Here is an 11,527-nt window from a genome sequence, read left to right as displayed (position 1 = left end):
CGGCGGCGGCGTTCCCGGGATCCCCGCGCGGAGAGCGGCGGAGACCCCAGGAAGTTACGTGGCGTAACCCGCGCTTCTCGCTTTTTTATCTTTCCCGCTTACGAAAACCACCCGTACAGTAGACACAACTGTTGCGGCCTAACGTTCCTAGGCTCCTGTTCCCGAGAGTAACGGTCCTTTGCAAAAAGAAAACAAAAGGAAGGACTCTGGTGCTCAAAACGCAGAGACCGTTTCCCCGCGGCCGCTGCCGTTGGCGGCGCAGGCGGACGGAGTGTAGAAACGCGGCGGTGCTGCCGCTTCTGCGGCGTTACTGCGCCAGTGAGGAGCGCGCCCTCGGAAGGAAGGTTTCCTCGTCTCTACGCAAAATATCCTGGAAGACTCGTGACCTTACCGGAGGTTCCTCTCAGCTCTCGCACCTGAGCGCTGCTGTTCAGGCGGCGGCAGCGGGCGGGACGGGGCTCCTGCGCGCAACCGGCTTCCCAGGCTGACCGGTACTGGGGAAGACTGCCCTGCTCGCCTTTTCCTGCTCTTTACATTTTTTCTTTTCTTTTTTAAAAAATATATCTTTATTGATTTCAGAGAGGGGAAAGGAGAGGGAGAGAGAGAGAGAGAAACATCAATGATGAGTCATTGATCGAGCCCACAACCTGGGCATGTGCCCTGGCCCGGAATGGAACCCCAATGGCCTGGATCCTAGGTTGACGCTCAACCGCTGAGCCACGCCCGGCCTGGCTAACTTTTCCATTTATATATTTTAATGAGCAACTATCTTGAAAATGACATACAGCATTTGGTGAAGCCACTAAGCTAAAAATCTATGGCAATCCCACGTTAACAGGCACCACTCTTCCTGTTCTCTCCCGCCTGGTCCGAATTGTCACACCTTTGGCAGCACTGTCTGTGCCGGTTACTGCCTCTCCCGCGGCCCCGCATCCCTGTCCCTCTCCATGGGTGAAGTACCAGGGAGATGACAGGAGCTAGAATGATGAGGGTAGCATCTGAATCAGGGGTACATTATTCAGTAAATTGTGTTCTGATATTCGGGGGGGAGGCTTAAAACTCTCGCACTGTCAAAATGCAACCCCAAAGTAATAAAATCATAAGAGCTACAAGAAATATGCTTTTTAAAAAACTGATCTCATAATGGTTCTTTTTTTTAAAAAAAAAATTAAGAATTTATTTGAGCAAAAATCACTTGGAATCTGGCCGTGCCAAACCGGGGGCAGTTAGAGGGTTCCGGGGAGGAACTTTGTAAACAAAAAAACAAAGAAGGAAACCATAAAAGATAAGGTTAGTAGGCCTGGCTACTTAAAAATTTAAACTTCATGAAAGTTAAAAAACCCTAAATATGAAAAGTCAAGTTGATGGCAAAAAATAAAAATTAGCAAAGGACACAAATAGGGAATTTCACACACAAACAAAAAAAGAAATATAAGTGACTAACAAAAATATGAAAAAAGTTCAAATTTACTAGTAAAAAAAAATCAAATTAAGAAACTAAGCCATAAATATTTTAAAAGAACAATAACATTCAATATGGATGAAAGAGCTGAGTAGATATTCTAAGATAGGACTAATGTCAGTGTAACTTCAAACAACTTTTTATAGCATAATCTGCATCAAAAGCCTTAAAAATATTCATAGCTTTGGTATGATAATTCCACTTTTAAATTTAAGTATGTAAATATGTACAAAAATTAGATAGATGTATAAAATTAGTGCACAAAACTGTTCATTAAGATGTTATTTACAATAGGAGAAAAACTAAAACAACCTAAATGCCAAAAATAAGGACTTAATTAAATAACCTGTGATACATGCATATAATAAAATACTGTGTACCCCTTATGAAAAGGCAAATTACAAAGCAATAAATATATATAGTTATGTCTTATTTGATTTCTCTTTAATATGCATTCATGTTTATATTCATAGAAAGAAAGGTTAAAAAATGTATCAAAATGTTAAAAATTATAAAGGTGATTGGATTAAGAATGATTTTCTTTGCACGTGTCTGCTCTTTGTAAATTTACTTTGAACATGTATTGCTCTTAAATAAGAAAATATAATTTTTGAGAAGATGTGTATAGTTTTAAAGGTTTTCTTATAAAAGCATTCAGGATAGCAGTCCATTTTCCTGAGTATGACACATAATGCTTTCATGATATAGCTCCTGTCCATCTGTCCAGGTTCTTGCTGCAACTAAACTCCAGCTCATCTATGCTGGCCACACTGAATTAATTTCAGGTCCCTGAACTAACCTCGTTCTCTCCCCTCCATACCTTTGCATTGCAGTTCCCTATGCCTGCAGAGGACAGCTGGTGACAGGTATGTCAATAATAGTAAGAGTTTCTCATTACCTTGGCTCTGAAATATTGTGACAGCGTGGGAGGATGATTGCCTGAGGTCTCTTGCTCATATAGGAGTTTCAGCAGAGACCTAAACAAATGGGCTCAGCAGCTTTGCAGATGAGTGTTTTATTCCTATGAATTGAAAGGAAACACAAAAACTCAGAAGATTCCGCAATCCAAGATATATATAACTAGAGCCTTAAAGTCTGCTTAAGAAGAGAGGGAGGGAGGGAGGCAGGGAGGGGGGGAAGGAAACTCAAGACACCTTGGATGGAGATGACAGCAGAGATCCAGAGGAAAGACAGGAAAAGACTTCTGTGAAACTTGCCCACTCTGTCACCTTCCCTCTGTATTTTTAAACTCACGTTTGTCTTGTGGGTAGCAACTTACATTACTTTGACTGCTTTTATTAAATTCAATAAATGTTTAGGAATTACTACATGGAAATCATTATGCTGGGAAATTCATTCAGTCCATAAATATGCCATTCAGTGGTTTCTGTGTGCCAGGCTAAAAGCTTGGTGCTAGGTATTGGAAAAATGGAACCAATTAACACATTGTTTGCGGGTAGTTTTTATCGCGCACTCTACTACCAGTCAACGTAAAACATATAAACACGTTTCCCACATACAATGTGTTAAAATATGTTACCTTGCCCCCAAGTATCTTATGGTGCTGGATGAGTTAGAGTAATGTATGAATAATTATACCTCAGTATGTTGAGTGAAATAATAGATGTATAAGGAACAGTTGTGGTAAAGTTTGGGAGCAATTAACTAGAGTTTGGGGGAAAGTTTTATAAAGAAGGAGATATTGAAAATAAAGGCTGAACACTGAGTGACCGATCAACAAAGTGTGCAGAGCATGTTTAGGGAATTGCAAGGAGTCTAAGTAAGTAAAGCAAATAATAAGCTAGTGCTTATTTTTAGTATTTCAGCCAAGATGACAGTGAACTTGAAAACCAGTCAGACATGGCTGGACATGAACCTGAGGTCTCTGTGGAGCTACTGAAAACCTGGAAGGGAGACAGTGAAAAACAGAACAAAAGCTGGATGGTAGTATGAGTTGTCTTGAAGTGGCTCTTCTACCCCAGGCACCCAGTTCTTTTCAATCACATTGCAAAACTTAGTATTCTCCTTTAGTGGGTTTTCTTATTCATTCCTCTGTGTCCAACCGGTCACCAATCCACGTTAAGTTTTTCCTTCAAAAACAGCCTTTCTTGCCTGGCCAATGAGGCTCCTCGGTTGAGCATCGATCCATGAACCTGGAGATCACGGTTCCATTCCAGGTCACAGCACATGCCAGCACTGTGGGCTTGATCCCCAGTAGGGGGCGTGCAGGAGGCAGCGATCAATGATTCTTCCCATCATTAATGTTTCTATCTCTTCCTCTCCCTCCCTCTCTCTGAAATCAATAAAAACATTTTTTTAAAAAATAGCCGTTCTTTTCTTATTAGGATCAACACCTAGTCTAGGCAAAACTCATTCTTGGATAACTGCAAAACCCTCCTAGAATCGCTGACTTGTCTTTGCAAACCTAGCAGCCAACATACTTCCTGGCACATGGCAGGCACTCAATAAATAAAGTACACTCTCAATTCAGTGTAGGAGGAGAATGTCACCAATTACTCCAAATTACAGATAAAACAAATTGGAGTTATGTCTCATTAATCCCATTATGGGGGCAGGTGCCTCACCAGAGGTACTGAATTAGGTCCCAACAGGTATGCATATTATTTGGGAATGGGAGTGGAGGTGAAGCAGAAGTGGAACTTTCCAGTTAGGGCTGGGATAAATCCAACAAGCTAAATTCTCCATGGACAGTTTCCCTCACTTTCCCCCATCCCAGGAGGATAATCAGGGCTAATCAGCCCAAGAAAGAGAATATGTGAGTCTGTTTCCAGTTCACAAACCAGTCATTGGCTGATTCCCGACAGTTTTCTTTTCCACTATCTCCAGGCTTTCTTTAATACCATATTTATACTATCACTCTTCACGCTTAAACTCTCAATAGATCCCAACTCTAAGTCTAAATTGCACAATTTATCTTTGTAAAATGTGAACCTGTCCTTCCTATGCATGTCACTTATTTTCCAGGAATCTTGCTTACAACTATATACTGTAAACCTCCACTCTCCTCTCCACTAACCCTCACACTGATTTTCCTCACTGTCAAACAGGTTTTTGGTTGCCTACACTCACATCTTACTTCTTAACTCCAAACGCTCTTCTCACCTTTGCCTACGGAAACCCTCCTTCTCTGTATTCTAACACCGGCAATACAGTTTAGTACTTAATTGCTTCAGTCGGCTTCCCAGCACACCCACACTCAGAATTAAAGCAAGCGCCCAGTCTCCACTTGGATAAGGCCCTCTCCGCACCCAAAAGCAACAGAGGAGGCATCCTAACCCAACCCTTCCTGATTGCCTGGTGATTTTAAATTTGTATTTGTTGAGGTTAAAATCTGTATTGTGACTGCCAAGTATTCTTGCGTTGCTTGCTGAGTATGAGACAGGCCAGTAAGTCAGGACAAGCAGAATAGGGAAACCGAGACAGATAAACAACAGCTTGTAGCCTTCTAGAAAATCTAGGTGCCAAGCAGTTTGCAGCCACCTAGTAAACCCTATCTTCCCTAAACCAGGGACACCAAAATATAAAAGGTTTGCACTTCTTCCCAACCATGTAAATAGCTTAAATTACCCAGGTCTGGGAGAGAGCAGAAATCCAATCAATGCCATTTGCAAACCACACCCAAGGACAGATGAAGTTAAGGAAAAAATCTCATTTTGGTATCTCAGCGCAAAGCTGATGCATATTCTACTGAGATCCTCCAGTAAGACCAGCCTAGGCTCATTTCCCCAGCCGTTTCTTGTTTCACTGTCCCCAGCTTTTTGAATTTTTATTAAAATGTTGTAATTGATTTCAGAGAGAGGGAGGGGGAGGGAGAGAGAGAGAGAGAGAGAAAGAGAAACATCAATGATGAGACTCACCATTGGCTGCCTCCTGCAGGTCTGCTGGGGACTGAGCCTGCTGCTGGGCAGTGCCCTGGCCCAGAATGCAACAAGGCCCTCCCGGGTCATAGCTTCACGCTCAACCACTGACCTGCACTGGCCAGGCTCACTGTCCCCAGCTTTAATAACCGTCCTCTAAAATTCACCTGGATTCACGCTGTGAAATTTTTCCTACACAAAGTCAAGAAGCCACACACTACTGGCTGGCCCTAGGCAGACCCCTTCCGGGCCAGGTTCCCTTTCCGGTAACATTCCTTTCGTGTTCCACCTAGAAAGCAAAAGCAACATATAGTAAATTCGTAGATGTTTAAAAATGAAAACATGGGAGGGTAGGGAAAATTGACGTTTAAAAACCGCAGAATTTAACAATCTCCCTAAAGGGGTTACTACCTAGAAGGCTGTTAAGCAGTATAGTATATTAGCCCCCAACGCGAGCGGACCCCAGACAGTCCCCAAGTTATTGAAAACAGCCCCCGCGGAGGTTCTTCCCAGGGGGAGCTGGTCTGCGCGGCGTGAGCCTCAGGGAAGCCCCTCCCTCTCATCGCGGGGCGTGACTTTGTGCTCGACTCCACCCCCTCCAAGAACGCAGCCCTGTGATTGGTCGTGACGCATCCCTGAGCGGCCCAATCGGGTACGAGCAGCCGCTGTAGCGTCTTTTCGCTGATGGGAGAAACATGGCGGACCGGCTCACGCAGCTGCAGGACGCGGTGAACTCGGTGAGCAATTTCACCTCTGTCTTCCCCTTTTCTAGGTAAAGCCGGGGCGGAGAAGGGGTTCGAGCCCACGAAACCCGGAAGTGGGGGGCGGACTGAAACGGGGCTTCAGCAAAAAGCGGCCGGAGCGGGGGCAGGCGTCGCAGCCTCTGGGAGGCTGGAGGCCGGTGGCGCCGCGGTGCGGAGCTGCGGGAGGGAGCGCGAGCAGCTTCTTCCCGCTGGGCAGCGGGGGGTCTCTCTACCCGGACTCTTAGACCGCCCGGTGCTGTTCTCTGGGAACAGTTTTGTCGGCGATGCTGGTAGGAGTTGTTCTCGTTTGGGAAGAGGGGAGAAGCAGCAGAAGCCATCCCCTCACCTCCCCCATTTGAACCCGCGGATGCGCTTGATGGCTGGGTGTTTGTCATTGGGTGTTAGCCTAGAGTATTCGCCGAAACGTTCACGTTGGGGCGGGAGTGATGGCGAGGTGAGAAGTTTTGTTTCATCTTACTTGGTACCGATACACCCAAGGATCCATCTCTTGGCCACTCCCCAGCATAAATCCATTTGGGGAAAACTGACATCTTAATGGTAGTGAATTTTCTAATGCCCGTATATTTCCATTTATTTAAGTCTTCTTTAATATCTCCTCCAAAGTCTACTTCATATCTTGTAAGTAGCCCCGCCCCCCCCATCCTTTTGATTATTGTTCCTTTTACGCCTAAGTGGAAAGTATATGCAAACCACAGGATTCGTGTACTTAATACCATTAAGAGTTAAGTAGTTTTCTATTGGGAGTTCTATTTCTCATTGTCATTCCATTTATGATTTGATGTCCCAGGTAAGATGTCTATAGAGAGAGAATATGTTGACTGGAAAATCTAAGTACCTGGTCCCTTGCCAGTTTTTTCACAGTGGATGCTAAAAAGTTGACATTCTTGTCACATCAGCTTTTGTACCCTTGAAGAGTGTGAATCTACTTGTGAGAAACGGATCTACTCGGCGTGTGTATAAAATAAGACCTTTTAATGCTGAGAGGACCAGCTCCTAAATGTTGATGAATTTACCACGATAAACTCTACCAGGTGGTGACTTTCCTGGGCTGCCAGCCGACCTCCCTCAGGAAGATACTCCTTTGAGGTTTTACAAAATCCAATCATAATGATGCTACTGGATAGAAATGTTATTTTAGGGATATGTTGCATATTCATACCTATCTTGTAGCCAGGAGGAGAGTAAAAACAAAGTGAAGATGGCCTTAACTCCAGGGTAGGCATGCTGATTGTTGGATTTTGGAGAGAAACCTCTAGGTTTACCAGTATTGTGTGCCTACTGTGTATATAACCACTGTCCTGTTTACAGAGAGACACTCCTTGAGTTTACAGTCTGATTAGGAAGATGTCATATATTCAAGACACATTTAAATAATGCAAAAGTATTTGTGGTTAGTTATAATGAATCAAGATTTTCCGCTGTAACTGCTGAAATTGGAATATAGAGTGATAACTAAAATAGAGGGACTCTTCCTAAGAATTTATCTGAATTGTAATTATTTGTAAAATTAATGAAATACTATTTTTTGTTTTTAATAATGAGCTTTATATAGCTATATATTTTTATCAAAAATGTTAAGCATATTATTTTTATAATTTTATTCATAATCCCACCAAAATGACATTTACCCTCAGAGAACTCTTTAAGTGCAGAAACTGTCTACTTTGCTGTATCTCTGTAATGTTTATACATATACAGTGCATGTCATATAGTTGATTTTCTATAGATATTTGTTGAGTAAATAGATCTTGAGAGCTTTTGAAGCACAGAGCAAATAGCCATTGTGTTGTATATTTTTTGTGTTTTCTCTGCTCCTCCTAACAATGCTGTAATGTGAGAATGTTCCCAATTTAAAAAAATAAAAAATAAAAAATCCAAGTTTCTAGTACCAGAATTAGAGTCCACATCTGTACCCCTTCTGAACACTACTACTGCTCCATACATTTGCAAAATGTGAGCAAAAGCAGTGTAGTCAGGAATTAATTTATCACTAGTCAGGTATATATGAAGGAGCAGTAGAAAATGAGTAACTGGAGTTGACTTAGATTATTGAAAGCTTTGAAAAAGCCTGAAGAATTGGAGATTTATCTTGAAAACCATACTGGGTGAGCTCAAAATGTTTGAACAGGGTAAAATAACAGTGAGTTAGAAAACAATAAGGAGGCTATTGTAACAATTCTGATGTGAGGTAATTGATTGAACTAACACAGCTGCAGTGATGATAGAAGGAAAGGGAAAGGTTTGTGGTATTAACAGGATTGAAAATGAAAAGAAAGTAAGAGTGATATACTGGTTTACTAGGAGAATCTCAATACAAATTAGATGTTAAAGGAAACAGTTGACTTTGAGCTCTGTCATTCAAATAAAGGCAGAGAGAAATTTAGTGGAAATGATTATTCACTGATTGAAAATAAGGAATTGAGATTTGAGAGGTCAGGGCTATCGATAGAAGTTGAGGGGGAGGCAAAGAGTTTGGAGCTGGTAAAGAATTAGTATTCTAAATCTTCAGAACTGCTTAAGGAATACTTTTAGAGCACCAAGAGTTTACAAACATTATAAAGAAAAACATTTACAAACAGTTATAAAGAAAAACATTTCTAAATACTTAGGTGCTCTCTTTTACCCACTATTTCCTTAGAGATGTCACTACGCTGGTCTCAGAAAATGGATCAATACTTCATACATGCGTTACACATACCATTTTATTTATCCTGGAGCTATACTTAGATATTTGCTGGTCAAATTTGCTTTTTCCTACTGCTGCCCCAAAAAAGTCCTTACTTGTGCTTGCAACAAGTACTGGCATGTATTTCTTTTATCATTCCATTGCCTTGTGAAGAAAAGAAAAATTTTGTATTCCTTTTCAACTGTTTCAAGTAGATTGCTACCAAACGTAATTTCTTTGAATGGTTAAAACATTTCATCGCTGTTAATAACTGGCTAATTTTATCCAAAATTACTTGTTTCTGTTTTATTCCCTTGCTGAGAGAGCATTATTATAGAAACTTATTGTTGTTGCATTACCAATAAAATCCTTACATTTGATAAATCCTTTCTAACTTTGGCATGTTCCCCTTGGCCTCAAGCTTGCAGATCAGTTTTGTAATGCCATTGGCGTGTTGCAGCAGTGTGGTCCTCCTGCCTCTTTTAGTAATATTCAGACAGCAATTAACAAAGATCAGCCAGCTAATCCTACAGAAGGTAAGTAGATTTCTTTGGCTTCTCTTAGTTTGACTCTCATATTACTTGTAATCTTTTAAAATTAGATTTATTGAGAAATGTAGCCTATTTGTGGCTTTCTAAAAATGTTGTTTGAGAATTTTACTGCAAGCTTGGTCATATAGGAAATTAGTTTGTTATAGTCAATTTGACATAACATGCCATATAGTAACGTATCATAATTCTGTTTATGTCAAATAACAGATTGTCACTCCTTTAGAGGAAGATTTGTATGAACTTAACTGAATTTTACTTCTGGGATCTTAATAAGGCAGGCATCCCATTTACAGATTTTGTTATCCAAGTGACCACCATATTGTCCTAATAAGGGATATATATTATGGTTAGTTCTTAATTTGAGTTAATATTAAGGGTAATTCTCAAACACTTAACAGGGTGGATGTGTTAAAATTACACTTTAGTCATTAGAAGTCTAGTATAGAACAAGTTATATAGTTTTCTGGCTTCATTAAGTTAATGTTTAATTTCTGTTTCTGAAACCTTGAGCTTCTTTAATATCCTAAATTAGTAGTATCTTTATCCAGAATATGCCCAGCTTTTTGCAGCACTGATTGCACGAACAGCAAAAGACATTGATGTTTTGATAGATTCCTTGCCAAGTGAAGAATCTACAGCTGCTTTACAGGTAAAAATCTCTTCCTTTAAGTAGTACTTTGCTAGTAGGGAATTTTGATTTAAAGGATTTAATACTATTTGTTAAAATAGTTAAAGTTTAAGATTAAATTTTAAAGTGAGAGTTTCATTCATTGTGAATTAGTATAGTCTTTTAAAGACTGCACAGAATATGTATATATAGCTGTCCAATTTTGAGATATAAGGACTTCTTATTTTTCTCAGTTTGGCTCTTTACCTAGCCAAGAATGAGAGGAGGATGGCATTCTGGATGTGGAGTAGAATAGTGGTGTCTGAAAGCAGTGTGGAAGGGAGTCACATATAGACATTGAGAGAGCTCTAATTAAAAATTCATCATTTTAAATAATTCATACAAGGAAAACTTTTAATAGTTCCCCGATTTTAGAACTTGTGCCACTGAAAACTCTATTACAATGGTTGCATAGTCATCCAGATATAAAAGTGAATACTTCTGCAGTTTCTTTCCTTCTCAGTTCTTCTTAATCTTCATTTTTAATTTCTCAAAAGATTTTTAAATTTGTGTCTTATAAAGGCTGCTAGCTTGTATAAGCTAGAAGAAGAAAACCACGAAGCTGCTACATGTCTGGAGGATGTTGTTTATCGAGGGGACATGCTTCTCGAAAAGATACAAAGTGCACTTGCTGATATTGCGCAGTCACAGCTGAAGACAAGAAGTGGTACCCACAGCCAATCTCTCCCGGACTCATAGTGCCCATATCTACCATGTGGCTGAGAAAAGAACTGTTTCAATGCCATTAAGAATTCTGCATCAGATTTCGATGTAAGCCTTACCAACAGTTAGAGAAACATTAAGCACTATAACATGTTATCTTTTTAGCTATTTTTAATAGTCTTCTATTTTCACCCTTGATAAATTAGCTTGTAAAATTGTGATTGAACAAGCTTTAAACTATCATTATACCATCATTTTTTATTATCTGAATGAAATTGAGGCAGCTATTGCATCGACGATGATTATTTAATTAAACAAGTATATTATAAAACTTCATTGTGACATAATTTCTATCTTTATTTTTATCATATTTCTACAAGTATTTTTACAAATAAAAACGTCCCTCAAGCCAGAGGAGAGGTAAGTGCAGAGATATGGAACATTTCTATTTAGGTTGGTGTCCTTTCTGCCTCTTTAGAGGTCACATTGTAGAACCTTGGAGCTTGAGCAAGGAAAGTTTTTGAAACCCTGTGGCTTTTAAGAAACAAAGAGAATTAGTGTGACTGGACAAGAGATTAGGTCACTTTTATGGATATTTTCCTTTTTCCAGAACCCCATACCTATTCTAGTTTATCTCCATACTTGTTTCTACTAAGAAATCCTCCTCTCTGTCTATGGAATTTCCATGCTATTGTGAGAATTTGTCTTCATTCCAAACTAATTTTTTCCTGTAACTTTTTACTTCTTTTTATTCTTCCCCTTAACTACACCAGTGAAGTATGTTTCCTGAGTCATCGATTCCTTCTCATTCTTTTTACTTACCTGAAGGTTCTGTCTTCTGATCCTGGTAAATTCTCAACCTTTATTGCTGCATTGT

At 40.1% G+C, this 11,527-nt stretch overlaps 1 protein-coding gene across 1 annotated transcript; it reads left to right on the top strand.

The window, feature by feature from the left end:
• Positions 1-5,994: 5,994 nt before the first annotated feature.
• On the top strand, positions 5,995-10,986 carry MED21 (mediator complex subunit 21). Its single transcript, XM_081129201.1, has 4 exons — positions 5,995-6,077; positions 9,191-9,305; positions 9,869-9,969; positions 10,510-10,986. The coding sequence occupies exons 1-4, from the start codon at positions 6,036-6,038 to the stop codon at positions 10,684-10,686; spliced, it is 435 nt and encodes a 144-aa protein (XP_080985327.1). The 5' UTR covers positions 5,995-6,035; the 3' UTR covers positions 10,687-10,986.
• Positions 10,987-11,527: the final 541 nt, after the last annotated feature.

This window comes from Miniopterus schreibersii (assembly GCF_964146895.1).
Source record: "Miniopterus schreibersii genome assembly, chromosome: 2".
Taxonomy (NCBI): domain Eukaryota; kingdom Metazoa; phylum Chordata; class Mammalia; order Chiroptera; family Miniopteridae; genus Miniopterus; species Miniopterus schreibersii.
This window is presented reverse-complemented; position numbering and strand designations above follow the sequence as displayed.

Excerpts from the sequence above, each read along its gene's own strand:
- MED21 (XM_081129201.1), top strand. The coding sequence starts at position 6,036 with ATGGCGGACCGGCTCACGCAGCTGCAGGACGCGGTGAACTCG. Across the intron at positions 9,306-9,868 it reads GCCAGCTAATCCTACAGAAG|AATATGCCCAGCTTTTTGCA; the intron begins GTAAGTAGATTT and ends ATCTTTATCCAG. Across the intron at positions 9,970-10,509 it reads AATCTACAGCTGCTTTACAG|GCTGCTAGCTTGTATAAGCT; the intron begins GTAAAAATCTCT and ends TGTCTTATAAAG.